This window comes from Pezoporus flaviventris, unplaced genomic scaffold (assembly GCF_033815535.1).
Source record: "Pezoporus flaviventris isolate CSIRO_AGI_PZ_B2104156 unplaced genomic scaffold, CSIRO_AGI_Pfla_v1 ptg000030l, whole genome shotgun sequence".
NCBI lineage: Eukaryota > Metazoa > Chordata > Aves > Psittaciformes > Psittacidae > Pezoporus > Pezoporus flaviventris.
Window position 1 is genome coordinate 10,777,143 of NW_026892578.1, and position 16,181 is coordinate 10,793,323.

Genomic DNA, 16,181 nt, shown 5'->3' on the forward strand with positions numbered 1-16,181 from the left:
CACAAACTTCCTTCCTTAATTCTCCCACATAACATCTCCAGTCAATTGTATTTTAGGTTTTTAAGTTGGATGAGAAAAACAATGAACTGCGTTTGTGCTGTTTTGCCACCAGTTTTGATGCAATAAATGTTTCTTGTTTAATTTTTAAGAGGTTGCCTTGAGCTCATGTTGTCTTTTCTTCACGACAGCTGTAACTCTGCGAGGAGACAGTGGTAGAAGATCGGAGAGGAGAGCCAGGCGAGTTTCAGCATGCCTCTCAGATCATTCACTGGCTAGTGACAGTGGCGTGTTTGAAGCTTTAAGCAAAAGGTCAGGTGTATAAATGCATAGTAAGGTGGAAATATTCCTGTTCTACTATATGGTCCAAAAGAATTTGTTGTGAATTTCTGAATAGGCTTTTAAAATTGCTTATTCTTAGTAACCTAAAAATATTAGGTTGCACGTTTAAAGTAGCTTTTTACATGCAGTTTCACTGTCATCTTTTCAAGTGCCAAGTGCCTTTTGCTTTGTTGCCTCTAACATTTTAACACCATACACTTCTGCCTTGAAAGATAGTTTTCTCAGCTTATTAGTTATGAATCGGTAATTTTCTTTCAACCATTTATAAAAAAAATAAAATTATACACAGTGTGACTTACAATTCCTTGTAGTATGTGATAAAAGTAGAAATGCAAGGAAGAAATTCATGAAGTGCTAAAAATCTGAAAATGTGTAGGTTGACCAAATGATTGAAGGATGGAATTGATGATTGTTGCTTTAGACAGTTGTTTTAACACAATAAACAATAACTGAGAAGAAAAGGTTTTGAGGATGCTAAAGAGAAATGGAAGACAGGATAAATATTAAAGTAACCTAAATGTTTTGAAAGACATATTCTAAACCCTCATTTTTTAAAATAATGAATTGCTACTTCTGTGTGTGTTTGTAAATAGATATTTCAATTCTTTCTATATTACCAGTCCATCCCGTATTGCCGAACAATTGCTTATATCCACACATCACAAAATAATTGTTTGTTTCATTATGTTTTAACAGCTTAGGTCAGTATGTAGTTTAACTGTACTTTCTGTTCCTGCAGAAATGAAGATCTGGAAGAGCCTGTTTATGGTGATGCTGCCAGTAATGAAGAACCACAAATACATGTTGGATTTCTGTGAGTATTTACTTCTCTTTCTCCCTGACAACTCAGGATTCTTGGCTTTGTTTTTTAACTTTTTAATAAACTAAACTGCAGTCGATAGTTTTAAGAAGCTTCTGAACTGGCAGCCAAGTTTAGTGGATGTACAGGTTAGTCAGTCACAGGCCACTTCAATGCTGGTGACTTAACCACAGTTCATTTAGTTTCTTTTCAGTGTTGGCTGGTAAAAGAGCCTTCATTACTTCTTTCAGTAGGATTTCTTTTCATTCTCTGGGCCATTAGTATGAACATGTATATAGGGATATGTCTCTTTGAGCAAGATCTCTTTATTCCAGGTAAAGGAGGATTACCTTACAAAAGTCACAGGTGAAGACACAGATACAATTACAGTTCCCAAATACAGCTTTGAAATCCTGTGCTTAGGGCATACTGTTGTTGGTACTAGGAGTAGCATGAGGACAGACAGATCATAGCAGTGCGTGGCAGGATGTTGTGTCTTTAACATCCCTCTGGAATCTCGTAAGTGTTGGAAAATTAATTTCCAAGCTTGGCAGTTTTCAAATCTCACCCAGGTTTGTTAGTTCCATTTCAAAATTTGTGTGAAAGAGTAGAGGGTTTTATTTAATTTCATTAACCCATGAAAATAACACACTGATTTTGTCTAGTGGAATTGATATGTTATTACACATTTTGTGTACACACACGTATATACATATGGTGTAACTGTTGAAACCAAGGAATGTATTTTATAAAACCTGTTCACTATCAAGAGTTACAGTAAGGATTGTTGTTCTTTTCAAATTGGATAATGTTTAATTCTCTTAGTTCTGATAAGCTCCTTACTGTAGCTAATAATAATGTTCTGTTATCAGAGTGTGATATGTGTAATTGTTTTTGATTTAAACTGATTTGTGTAAGAGATTTAACAGCAAAGGTGCTTTTACATTCTTAAAATTTTTAGTTTATTATCTCTAGCTGTTAAGCAAAATATTGATGCTTGGTGACTAACACAGGAAATTTATTTTCCAGGCATGACAGTGCAAGCGAATGTCTGTTAGTCCATGTATTGCAGCTGAAGAACTTTACTAGTCTAGTTGTTAAAGAAAACTGTAAAATGTAAGTTTAAATTTCACCTGACATCTGATCATTGCTCGTTTTGTGCCTCCTATGGTATTTACGGTCATAAATACCATAGGTTTGTTTGCTTTCATGCAGAATTAAGCCATTTCTGGAGAAGACAGCATGTCGTAGTTTACATGAGGGAAAGGTTAATTTTATGGACACAGTGTCCCTTTTATAGAACCTCTTTCATAATGGTCAGATAACAAGCATAGTCTCTAATGACCCATGTTCTTACATATTTATTATGCACAGGAAAGTTTGCAGACATTTGTGGCCATTACAGCTGGCCTTGAATTATCTGTGGAACACCCTCTGAATATAATTTTAGCATAAATACTAGCTGAGAATCAGTGATTTTTCTTTTTAGCCTATAGCAGCTTGTGCTTTTTTTTTTCAAATTCCATGTCACATTATGTAGAACATTGCGTAGTTTATTCTAATATATGTTTCTTAAACAATGGTAATGTTGCCATAAAACACCATTTTATCTACTGATACGTATCTTAACATATTTTAAAGAAATTCAACACATGAAAATTGTTGATCTTTATCTCTGGGAGAGGTTGTTTATAAACTATGGAAAATGGAAGTATGATAACATTGTATTGTAAAATAAGTCATTCTGTGGGATTTGTTAGATTGACATACATCTCACTGAATGAGTTGATCTTTGAGAATGCTTAACCTTTTTAATGCTGAAAACTTCAGGTAGAAATTCTTCCTGTAGGTTAGTGCATTAGTGTTGGTCTTTTGCTTTGTTTTCAGTGTGAGTGCAAGGGCACGTGATAGGGGAAAAAAGTGTTGAGCTATACTCAGCCATGTTGCCTTGTGATTAGGAAAAGAAAGAAGCATCATCTGAAGAAAGTGGAGTCACCAAAGAAAAAAAATCTCTCTAGAGGGTTTGTTGGAGCTTGTAATCAAGCAGTTGGGCATCTAAATGACTCTCAAAAAGGCCGTTCATCCTTCTTAGTTAACTACCCATCCTTCTTAGTTAACTACCTGGGCTGGAATAAAAAAAAGTGCATGGCTGTAGCGCAGATCAGCTGATTTGAGTATTCAAAAAGCTTTATCTTACAAAACAAGAAAAAGCTCTTAGCTAGTTTAATGAACTCCTCCACGCAGCTGTATATTCATTGAATCAGTTGTTGGGGGCAGCAGGGAGGAGGTTACCTGCAGCAGAGGAGTTGGATCATTCCCTTTTTACAGCATGTGAAACTGTTTGGCTGACTGATGCAGCAGTGTAGACAACTTGAGAGAGCCTCTGAGCTGGGTTGGGTTTGTTTGACTTTTTTTTTTTTTTTTTTTTTTTAATCTTGAGGTTTTGGGAAGGTTTTTGGTAGCTCAGACAAGTTTTCTAATCTAGTGCACAACACAGTTGTAGGAAGCTGTTGCAAAAAGCAGGTTATTGCAGGTGCTAGAAAAGCAGCAGGGAGAACATAGGAACACTTCTCAAGTAGCTCTGCTGCCTTCTATCAGATTAAAATGGTTGTATATTTTGTTTGTTTTGGTTTTTAGGTGTTTTGGAGTCTGAAATGAGATGGTACCATATATTTAACTTTGGTGTTTTTTTTAGGATGGCAGATGGATGCAGTGATAGCAGCTTTCTTTTGCCATCCTTTTGTGCTGAGTTTCTTAAGGGGAGGGAGAGGAAGGTATGCTTAGTGGGTGGAAGGAAGAAATGGGTCAGTGACACTTATGGAGCAATTCAATAGCCTAAATGTTGGCATGTGTTTCCGTTTGAAATAGCATAGCTTAGCACCTGGCCTCCAGCTGCTGCTGCTCAGGGGAAGGCTGTAGCTCTCCCATAGATCCTGTGTCGTATTTGCTAGCCCAGTGTAGATGCCTTGGATACCTCAAGGCATCTCAAGTGCTACTTGGTGCCTCTCCTGAAGAACCAAATAATAAAAAAAAAATAAAAAAAAAAAGGGAGCATTTCCAAACCAGCTTTGCAGATTGTCCGTGTTAAGAATACAAAATAAATTCCTGTAATGAGGAGATCCCAGAGCTGATTCTTGAAAGTAGAAGTTGCATTGATGTTTTTGCTTAGCTTGATTTTGAGAAATGCAAAATAGCTTTCTTTGTCTGAATTACGCTATTTGTCTATTTTGCTGTTCCCAGTCATGTGAGAGTTTATTTGCCACCACTTGAGTCAGGCACACCAACCACTTACTGCTCTAGAGCTTTGGAATTCCAAACTCCGTTAATATTTAATGAAGTTTTCCAAATCCCCGTGCATTCAAGTGTTTTGAAATTAAAATCACTGCAGCTGTATATCTGTTCAGTTGACCATCAGCAACAAGAAGAATTATTGGTAAGTGGTCCTTTTTCTTAAAAACCATTTGGTATGGGAAATTAAAGTTACTTGAAGAGTAATTTTAAGATTAAAAACAGAAAGTGAAGACTTTCTTTGTAAGGATTGCTGGTGTACATGTTAATGTGTCTGTTTGTTCACAAATGTAAGTATAGTTCTGTTAACAAAAAAGGTGGGAATTTTAGAAAGTTGAAATACGCACATTTAGGTTGGCATAAAGTTTTGGAAGTGGTTGGCAGAACTAGCAGAGGTTGAGGGTTGGAGCATTTACTTTCCTACTGCTTAAATGTCGTACATTGCAGAGGCATGTTGAAAATGGATATAAGGCTTACATTCATTGCTGTGGCATATAGTAAATAAGGAGTAAACTTTTTATTTCATGCATTTTTTTACAAATGCCAGCTGTGGGGAAAGTTGAAAAGTCTGCCATTGCCAAATTTTGGTGCAAGAAGGGAAAGCATTATGTAAAAAATGAAACCTTTCCCCAAAACCTTTATCTGACAGCTTTTAGACTACACTGTGCTCAAGACTTCCATTTCTGCATGGCTGTAACACATGATGAATCAGTATTATTAAAAAATTTCCTAATAAAAAGGTAACAAATATAAACCCGTTCATGCTATATGGCTGTAACTGCAGGCAAAGAAGACTGCTGTTGTATCAATGGTAACTTTGTTACTGGATAATAGTGGTCCAAGAGCGTTTCTGTTAGACCAGCCTTTCGCTTGAAACTGATTGAGATATATCTGATTTAGATACATTCAAATAAATGTGGCAATTGTTTAAATAGGTTACACATATTAACTGTATTAACTTTAGATGTGTTGTTAGCTTCATTTAGCTATTGCAAATATAAATGTGCTTGAATAAATGTGTCTTGGGGATGATGTGGCTATTTTGAAGTGAATGGGCTGCCATTTCAGTGAGGGGTTTGAAAGGGTTAGTGAAATGCTTTGTTGGTTTTTTTATTTTAAGCCTATCAAAGTAATTAAGAGGTACAGGCATCTCACTGTCATGCTGGACTGTGGAGAATAAGTGTTTATTTGAGCAAATCTGGTCAAGAATGCGTGTTTGTTAGTCCATGTTTAAAACTAGGTAGTGTCTTATATAAACACTGGCCTTAACATTGGCAAAAGCGGACTTAAGGTCTTGTATGCAGTAAGAAGTTTTGTCTTTTTTACACTACGTCGTAATGATACAGATAGCATCTCAAGAACAAGCTGGATATATTGGTGTAAAATGCTTTACCCTGGTATATCCTCTTCCTCTGGGAAGCAAAACAGCTATTTCACTGTAAAGCATCCTTATATTGACACAAGTGCATCTAATTCGAGGGTGCTTTTATTTTAACTGCTTCTACTGAATTAGCAGAAAAAATACAGGTCTTCAGGTTGTGTCGGTAGGATTTTTTTTCTCTTTCTTAGTGTAGTTTTGTCAGAAATGTCTTTGTTCACGGTAGGTGGTAACATACTCTAGGAGTAAGTTAACAATGCTACTTAAGAGAGAAGCGATGCAATGGTTCTTAAGGTAGGTACATTGAAGTACATATTTAAACAATAGGTTGTTGCCCTCTTGCTATAAATTTATTATGTAAATCAGCATTTTCTCAAATTGCAAAATCATTTGTTACATCTCTCTGGAACTGCCATGATGGTCTCTGTCTTTCAAAGTCTCTTCCACTGAGATTCCATCTATTTAGTCATCCATACATCTCTGAAGCTCTTGATGACTGCTTTCTTTTCAATTAGATTGTGCCAGTTTAATGCTTTCCTAAATGCAGAAGCCAGGTTGGACTTTATCCTAAGTTACAGAAATATTTGTACATAACAAGGAATGGGAAAAATAAAATAAAATAATTCTGGCAAAGTGTTCTGAACTTCACTTACATAGAGAACTAAGTCTACTAAACTTGTGGAATTGTCTTTCCATTCCCTCAAACTTTTATTCACATGCCCTGCCTTGCTGAAAGATCTTTTTCTGTTTTCTTACAGCTTTCTGAAACTGTGCTTCATTAAGTTGGCTTATTTCTTCCCTGTTGGCCTCATCAATGTTGAGAATAAGGGAGTTGTTATTTTCCGTGATTAGCATATATGGCTCATGTCAAAGAAACGTGATTGCCTTTCCTGTAATCACATGACATTGCTGTTTCACTCTCAGTTTCTCATCTTTTACAGCCCTGACAAACCAGTTCTTCCCTGTGTCTTAATTTATTTGAATTCTTCTAGACTGTAACTTTTCTTTTTTCAGTTTGTTATTTTTTAACATAATTTTAAATTCTGATCTTTTCCTCATAAATTTCACAATTCTTCTGTTTGACATCACCGAGAGATTCATAAATAGTTTCACTTATTCCACCATCCAAGTTGTTAACACATCAGAACAGTCATGTGACAGGCAGCTAGCAGACCCATCTGGATGCCTTCATCCTTCTGAGTGAGCTCCAGATGTTGAGGTGGAGGTGAAATATTCACTAGTCTTAATAGGGTTTGTTGGTGATTTTCTCCCCATTTAGTGATTCACTTTGTAGTAACAGCTTCTTTGGCCTTCTTAACTGCTTAATAAATGCAATCTGTAGGGCAGTGTCGGACATCCTAAAAGTCAATATATGTTTTTTCCAGTATTGATGACAGGAAAATAGCTTTACCTTCTTCCTCTGAAACTAGACCGGGCATGTCTTTCCCAGCTCTGATGCAATAAGTGTAACTTATTTGACATGTTTCTTTATTACCCTGTGTCAAAGCAAGTAGATAATTAGAAGACATCTCTGTTATATATATGAAAGGCATCTCTGTAACCTCCAGTATCTCAGTAACATGTTGTATTGTGATACGCATTATTTTGCTGCTTCCGGAAACTTTTCTCCATTGTCCTTTATACCTCTGTTTAAACAGAGCCCCAGGGAACAAAAATCTTGGAAAAACAATACAAAGATTTTTGTTGTTATTCTTTTCTAATTAACTGTTTCTTTACCTACTTAAAGTCGAGCAGAGTTTTCTGCATGCGTTTCCTACTGCCTTTACAATTAGAATCATTACATCCAGCTGTTTGTTTTGGTCCAACTAGTGAATGGATTAAAAAAAAAAAAAAAGAGCATGGATTTGCTCACAGTTGTTTTTCATTTAGGTCACCACACAGAAATTTCCTACATGACTGTTGTCAGATGGAGTAGGGATTCTTTAATGTAGGAATACTTTTAGTTGGAAGCCTCCATTGAACCTGTTTTCACCTGAATGTAAGGATGTAAGGGAGATGTAAGGGTGGCTTGGAAGGTAGAAAAATGTCTTTATGGCCTATTTGACTACCTTACGATATACAGGAAGAAAAACATATTTTCTTTTTCCCCTCTGGAAGATGACTCTGAGGACCAGAGAATGGAAGGGTATCTCAGAAGATAGGTCTCTCAGAGGAACACAGATTCAAGTAATGCTGTTGAAGTAATATTAATTTGAAATCAGATATGTAATTAAGAAGGTTGTTTAATAAAATATTAACAATCATATCTACATCAGTCATGGAAATTTTATATTTCAACTTAAAAAAATTTAATATCTACTCTTATCCTTCCTGGGAGTTGTCAAGAGCCAAGAAATTCAGTATCTTAGATATGATAACACAACAGAAAAAACTGTATCTTTTTAAGAGATGCTGTTAAAGTTTTATAAAGTGGAGGGTTTACACTATAATTAAAATATACCGCAAGATAGACACCTTCTCATTTCAAGAGTATGTTTGCCTTATTGTGGTCAATGATTCTTGTTTTTTACAGGGCATTGCTCAGATAAACATGACTGATGCAGAGAGTTCTGGTGAGATGCAGCTTCACTGGTATACTGTTCAGATCTTCACTGGTTCAGACCCCCAGAGAGCAAAGAACAAAAACCAGTGTGAAGAAAGTATTCCCCGGTCTTCTGGAAATGTAACTACAGTTAAAACAGTATGGCTCTGAAAAAAGTGATACGTTTACTTTGACCTGCTTAGTGAGTGGTTGTGATCTAATCTCAGGTGCAGCTTGTTTTTGAGGTACACAGAAGGTGGTACCTTAATTTGGCTCTTGTGGCAAGAACTGGATTTTAATCATTAAAAGCTAGATCGTGTCTGGACAGGTGACTGAAATTGTATTCTGTATATGTTTGTATGCACAGTTCCAGTCTAAATAACTAAAATCTGTTAAAAATTTCTGCCACTGCACTTCAAGAGGTTGTCAAGAAAGGCTGTACAGTTTCCATCCTTGGAGATATTTTCAGCCCTTGGCTGGGCCCAGGGCAACTGGATGTAGCTATGAAGCTGTCCCTGCTTTGGGCAGGACATCAGACTAGGTGACCTCCAGAGGTGTCTTGTGACCTAGCTTGCTGGATGATGCACAGAGAGATAAACTCTGCCTGGTTTCTCTGACAAATTGCACACATGGACCACCACATACTTTTTGATCATTAATATTCAGGACAGATTTTGTTTACTTGTATGTTTCTTGAAAAAAAAAAGTCCATGGTTTTGTTTTGGTTTCTCTCAGTGGTATACATTAAATACATTACTTTGCTCAGTTTTATTTGAAGTCTCTTTTACTTTTCAGGATGCAGTGACAGCCCTTTTAGCCAGGACCACTGCTCAGCTGGAAGCAGTTGAGAGAGAGTTAGCAGAAGAGAGAGTGAAACTGGAGTACACAGAGGAGGAAATCCTGGAGATGGAAAGAAAGGAAGACCAGGCAGAAGCCATATCAGAAAGGTAAAACTAGTTTAAATACCTCACCAAACATCCGAATTATATTTAGGTTGTGGGTATAGTCTGAAATACAGCAGGAGAAACCACAGGTCCTTATTCAGAGATCTGCTTCTGGTTAGTGTTAAGAGTATAAAATTCTATTATTATGTGATCATGTGCAAACAGGAGAAAACCATCTTTAAGTAGCTGCCTGAATTTAGAGGACTTGGAATTTGGGGAGTGGGAAAACATTAATGTCAAACAAACTTTGCTAAGGAGGCAACTGTAATGGGTTTGTAACAGCACTGTACTAAAAAATAAAATTTTGTGTGGACATTGGAAAATGGCAAATATATGCATTGCAGTGCTTACAGAGAGAGCATGCAGCACAGCTCTTTGCTATTTCAGGGTTTGTTACAATGCTGTTTCACCATTTAATAATACTCCTAGTTTGTTACATGAGTTGTGTTGTTCTTTTTGTTACTATTTTCTTTTTTATGAAGACCAGAGCATAGACTTTTAGAAAATTAGGGAACATGTTTTTTTGGGGTTTTGGGGTTTGTTTGGTGTTTTTTTTGGCATGAAATGTGTTTGCTTGTCTGCATCTACAGAAATGCAAGTGGGGTATGTTCTCCCTTTGAAAATTCTGTATTTTTGTTGGAGAAATAATACTCTTAAACTGTCCTGGATAATGAAATATATAAACATGATGTATAACTGCATGTTTTTTTTAATACCTACAACACTCTTGTGATGTTCTGATTTTAGGAGTTGGCAAGCAGAATCTGTTGACAGTGGATGCAGTAATTGTACCCAGACTAGTCCTCCTTATCCAGAGCCATTTTGCGGGGATTCGTTAGCTGGACATACGTTTGCAGCTCAAGCAGGCCAGTACAGTTCTGGAAAAATGCAGCCTCTGCCACTAAAGGTAATGAGAGAAGACAATGCCACACTGGCTGGCGCACACAGAGTGTGTTACTGCTGCTCCTTGAGTTTGAGTCTGAATTGATCAAGACAGAAAACAATCAGAAACGTTATATGAGCATGGCTTCATCGCAGTGGTGTGCCTTTAAAGTTGTTAAAGTATGCTCTTTAGGGCTGGGGGTATTTTATTTGCTTTCTAATTATTTCTGGCAGAATTAGTTTTTTTATATCAAAAGCAAGCTAATTTTACTGTGGTCTTTAATCTGTAAATACACATTTGCATCAATGTCTGCGTTGACATGAAATTTTAACAGAAGATGATATGATTGAATTCCAGTGCTCTTAAAAATAAGAAAATTTGAAGGAATTGTGAAGAAAGAAGCTTACTGCTTTATGACTTGCATTGCCATTTCAGTGTTACAGTAAATACAGCTGAAATTTTCAGAACAATTGCGCTGAAAGTGATGTATTTAAAATCTTTTGTATTCAAGAGATGAGACATTGAAACTAATCCCAAACAAGCTGAAATCAGCATATTTCCATTGAAGCAGAGGAACATAGGCCGTTTGTATTGCCTTTAGGGGAGATTACACCTCCTGTCGAAGAGTGAATTATCTTATTTGGAAGCTTTGCTAGAGTAGCATATGTTGTCTGTATTTCTGAATATTTTAGTGTTCTTTTATCTTTGTTTCAACAGTCTCTCAGATCCTTTTTGTTGAGTTTCTTTTCCTTATCCTTCCACTACCTAAAGGGGTCTACAAGAAAGCTGGAGAAGGACTTTTTACAAGGGCATGTAATAATAGTGCAAGGGGGAATGGCTTTTAATCTGAAAGAGGGTAGATAAGATGCTAGGAAGAAATTCTTCACTATGAGAATGGCGAGGCACTGGAACAGGTGGCCCAGAGGAGCTGTGGCTGGCCCCAGCCCTGGAGGTGTTCAAGGCCAGGTTGGAGGTGGCTTTGGGTAGCCTGGCCTAGTGAGAAGTGTCCCTGCCCATGGCAGGGGAGGTTGGAACTAGATGATCTTTAAGTGCCTTTTGACCCAAACCATTCTGTGATTCTGTCATTTGACTTCCTCCAGTTTTAAGGTGGCTGTTTCCTTCAGAAGTCACCTTGCTTATAGAAAGGTGGCTCTGTTTTCTTCTGTTGAGGCTGGAGATCCGGTGATGGCTTGGTTAATGCCCAGTTGCTAATTCTAGATGCAGTCCTTACAGTTTGCATCTATGATTCACGTTACAAATGCATCTGATAATTTTTACTGTTGTAGCAAAGGCTTCTGAAAGGTATTCTTATACTTTTGAATGGCCTAGTTTTAGAACTGTTTTTAAAAATAATGTGATTCATCCTCAGTTCTCAGTGGTCATTAAAGCTTGAACCTAGCAGGGCAAATTGTTTACTTTTGATATTGTTGAAATACCTGATTGTTTTTGGTGAGAGAGAAAAAATAAGGAAGAAATAATAATTTTTCCTTCATTGAAATTTTAGGTGGATAAGGAAACTAACACTGAGGATCTGTTTCCTGAAGAAGTTGCTATTCTTCCAAAAGAGAGAACTAGCCGCAGGCCACGGGGTTCTGCTTTTGTTCGCAGCAGCACTATTGTTCGTTCCCAGACCTTCTCGCCTGGAGCACGAAGTCAATATGTTTGCAGGGTGAGTAAGGCTTAAAAAGAAGGAGAGAGAAAGGGCCTCCACACAAGTATTTTGTACTTTTTTTGATAATTTCTTATCTTACATTTATAAGGAACATATGCTGCTTTTTAATACTAATGAATAATCTTTCATTGCATTTAAATATTGCAGTGGGGAGGAGGTTCCCTGATTCTTTTTAAGAGTTTAAACCTGAATTTACTTCATTTAAACTAAGAATCTGTGGCAAATAAGATAATAAGCTCTTTCTCTGACATCCTTAGATGTTAAGCTAGAGTGATTGATTTTATAGAGGTACAGTGCTGTCTAATGTATAAACAGTTGGCTTAGAAGCCACATTTGACTTTCAGGTATGTAAGATTTTGGGATAGGGGACTGAATGCATCATCTTAGGGTTATTGCGTGAATACTGTTACGACTAGTTGCTGACATGAATGTCAGTCATAGGGTGCCTGTTACAGTGGGATCTTGGATTCCGAGCTGCATTGGTTCAAGTAATTGATCAGCACAACAGTTTCTAAGCTTATGTTAGCTGATTGCTGTGTTCAATGGCAAAAGGCCTATAAGCAGCTGGTTCACGGTATTGCAGATCAATGCAAATTTGCAATATTGGTGGAATGCACATAGCTTTATTTGTGCTTGTTCATAAGCTTTTGAGAGCTTGAGTTTAAAGGCACAGTAATGATTTTTAGCTTTTATTCATGTTCCTAAACCAATTTTTGCTTTCTTATTTGCATTGCATGCAGTGCACCCTTCATATTCTTCAGTTGGGTTTCTGGATTCCATATCTGTTTGTTATGTAGAGAATCTGAGTAAAGCACCCTCACACACCAGAAGAAAGGTAGTGCAAGAAGGAAAAGATTGTTAAACATCCTCACTTAATCTGAATTTACTTAAAATCAGAGATGAGGGAAAAAGTAGAAGGCTGTTGTTTGTGCCCACGATCGTAAGTGCTTTAAGAAGAAATATAAGTGCCTTTAACTGCTCTCTCCCCTGTTGTTGTATTTTTTTTTTTTTTTTTTTTTTTTAGGTCACATTGTCCTGAACATGTAATAGAATGTTTGATGAAACTTAGCTGTAAAACATTGATGGTTTTTAAACTTTCTTAAATTATTGTAACTATACAGCATGAGCACTATTATATTTTCAGTAAAGCTGAAAAAAACAGTTGCTTAAAACAAGACAGTTCCAATGAATTAAAAAAAAAATCTCACAAGCAGAAGAAAAAAAAATACAAATTTCTTAATGTAGATGACCTCGTAAGCCATATCTTTTCAATATCTTTTTTAATCAGCTGTATCGCAGTGACAGTGACAGTTCAACTCTGCCAAGGAAATCCCCTTTTGTCCGGAACACATTGGAGAGGCGTACTCTACGGTATAAGCAGGTATACTTTGGAAACTTGTTTTTGCTTTTCACGAAGTTGCTAGAGCAGTGGTACTTTTCTAGCTGAGCTTTAGTTGTCTGCAGGTACATTTTGCAGTTTTTCAGACATGTATAAGGCTCCTGTAATGTAATAAGGGGAGGGGTACCTTTTTGGATTTGGTTTGGGTTTTTTAAGCGGAAACATAGAGAGTGAAATATAGTTGTGAACAATTATTGAGGAGGAGAAAAAGAGGCAAACAAAAATTAGTTTAATGGGGACTGAATTAATATTGATTTAGATGTAAAGCCTGTTACTTTAAAATCTAATTTTATGATGCAGGGTGCATGCTGAGAGAACTGCGTGTCAATGTGATGCAAAACATTCAGCTCCCCTTCCATGCAGCCTAGCAAGCTATAGTATTTGAGGCCTAATTATTCAGGAATGAATAAGTTAATTTGTTCTCTTGCCTCCATGTCACCCTGCACACTGCTGAATAAGAGGGCAGAGAAGGGCAGGTAAAGCATTAATGCCGTGTATAAAAACTGCATGCAGTTTAGTCTGGTCAGCAGAATTTCTTGCTGGGGTAGGCAAGTAGACAACCGTGCCTCCAGTTTTGATTCAGAAGGTACCTTAAAATCAGTATTGAATAAAGCCCTCTAAAAGGGGAATCTTGCTCAGTACAATATTTTCTGACATCATGACTCCATTTGAGTTTTTCATATTGTATCCCTTGTGTCATCGTAGCATGAAAAGTTAGTTCGTAATCATAAATTAGTTAAATAGTTATAAGCCAAAAAAAGGAAGTAATAGGAACATTAGTTGAAAAAGTTTATGTATGGTACAGAAAAGCCCTACAGCTAGTAAGCTGAATTTCACTGTGGGATGTAAATAATGTCATCAAAACTTTGTGTCAAGAAAGCCTTTGTGTGTGAAGTGTACTGAAAATGTATGTTCTATATAGCTAAAGATAGACCATGTTGAGAGTAATATATTGTGCATTTTATTTGAATCCTAATAACTCAACAGTCCTGCAGATCATCTTTGGCTGAGCTTATGGCAAGGACATCCTTAGACCTGGAGCTGGATCTCCAGGCATCCAGAACTAGACAGAGACAGCTGAATGAGGAGATATGCGTTTTAAGAGAGTTGAGACAGCGTCTGGAAGATGCCCAACTCAGAGGGCAGACAGATCTGCCCCACTGGGTCCTTCGGGATGAGCGATTCCGAAACTTGTTGAAGGAAGCAGAAAGGCAGGTATGATAACACGAGATGAGCACTCAGCATGTTCATAAACTTCTGATTTCAAAATTGCTTAATAGAGACAAGATGTCTAAAGAGCTGTTTTTACAGAACTTCAAACAATGTATGTTGCTTATATAGTCTTGAAGTTAGCACAATACTAGTAACAATTGCATCAATTATTACCAAACTGTGTATTTATTTCAGGACAGTTACTGGAGAATGACACTCTTTGTCAATGACACTTTTTGTTTCAGTTTGGGGTTTTTTTTAGATATTTATTATTGGAACTTTAATAATTTCCTTCTGATCTTTGAAAGAAGTAATTGCTAATTAGATCTTTAATATTTACAGGTATTTGGAATGTTCCCTAAGTATGTGATGTTTTTTTGTTGTTTTTTTTTTTCCCTGTTGGAGAAAGAAGTTATAGGCAAAAAGTGACAAAAACTGCACAACAAACAGAATTTGTCATTGGATTATCAGAGAGGAAGAGTGAGCCTAAATTTATTCTGAGGTCTGGTTTGGCAGATCTATTAGCAGTAAATTTCAGAAATTTAATACATGTATGTCTGAAGAGCATTAGGAAATGAAACAACACTGTCAGCATTTTGAATTTATAGATCAGCTATTTCAGACAATGTATTTGTGTGGGTTTACTATGGTGAGTGGGCAAAAAATTCATTATTTTAGCCTGGATATTAATTCTTGTGTTTTATTTATTCACATGATCATTTTAACCATTATATTTTTATTTTCAGACCAGACAGACCAAATTTGAACATCACCAAGAGCAAGCAGCTGAAAAGATGCTGAAGAAAGCATCAAAGGAAATATACCAGTTGCGTGGGCAAAATCAGAAGGAGCCTATTCAGGTGCAGACTTTTAGGTAAGTGGTAATGTGTACTGAAATAGCAAAGCAACATTTCGTTCGAGAGGTTAAAGCTCTCTGAAGCATTAAGCTTAAATTCTGTGTGTCTTCTATATAGCTATTAATTTTTAACCCTATATTGATTTGGACACGAGTTTCCTTTGGATTATTTGTAGTGCAAAGAGCCAAAGGTAAGGTAAAATTGCAGTGTTATGATTCTAAAACACATGAGATATAAATAAAAAAAGAAAGTCTTCAAGTGCAACCATAGCTTAGGTGATTCTTTCAACTTAGCCTAGTCACTATTAAGTTCACATGATTTGTCAGTTCTTCAATGCAAGCCTGTGAGCATATTTTGTTTAATGTGATGCATATATATATATATATTACTGGTAGCACTCTCTCCCTAAAAATGAGTGATATTCCAGCTTTCTCTCAAGAAGCCTTTTCTTTGGACTTTTTTTCCTATTTCATGTGCGTTTACAGAGTATGTGTTTTCTCTTAGCTTTATGTTTGGGGTTGTATTTTATGACTTTATTTTGTGTAGAAGTGGCATTGATGAACAATATCCATTTCACAGGAAGACTTTATTACTTAAGCATCAAATTTTTTATAATCCTTACTGGAAGATTGAGAGTAATAAAATATTAGTGCAGCATAGATGTGAAGGACAGCTACCATGTTACATCATGTTACTATTTCATCCAGTGTTTAGATTTTTAGATTATTTTTTTCCTAGGGAATACTTAAGTGAAATGAAAATGCTCTCTGTCCTTTAATGTACTTTCCCCCCGCCCCGCTGAATTATAGGAAAGGCTTTTTCACAAAGGTGGGGAAGGAAGTAAGAGGAATAGAAATTTTAGGATAGC

The 16,181-nt window shown here is 36.5% G+C and overlaps 1 protein-coding gene across 3 annotated transcripts in view; it reads left to right on the forward strand.

Annotated features, from left to right (window-relative positions):
• WWC3 (WWC family member 3) overlaps window positions 1-16,181 on the forward strand; it is a 106,686-nt gene that overhangs the window by 87,379 nt on the left and 3,126 nt on the right. For 2 of the 3 annotated variants that reach the window (XM_061459895.1, XM_061459896.1), the window contains 11 exons: window positions 189-309; window positions 1,079-1,153; window positions 2,168-2,254; window positions 4,379-4,571; window positions 8,338-8,505; window positions 9,142-9,293; window positions 10,038-10,197; window positions 11,678-11,842; window positions 13,134-13,226; window positions 14,229-14,459; window positions 15,203-15,330. In XM_061459895.1, the coding sequence (XP_061315879.1) occupies window positions 189-309; window positions 1,079-1,153; window positions 2,168-2,254; window positions 4,379-4,571; window positions 8,338-8,505; window positions 9,142-9,293; window positions 10,038-10,197; window positions 11,678-11,842; window positions 13,134-13,226; window positions 14,229-14,459; window positions 15,203-15,330 (1,573 nt within the window). The remainder of the gene's footprint in view (window positions 1-188; window positions 310-1,078; window positions 1,154-2,167; window positions 2,255-4,378; window positions 4,572-8,337; window positions 8,506-9,141; window positions 9,294-10,037; window positions 10,198-11,677; window positions 11,843-13,133; window positions 13,227-14,228; window positions 14,460-15,202; window positions 15,331-16,181) is intronic. The other variant, XM_061459894.1, reaches the window with a different exon arrangement.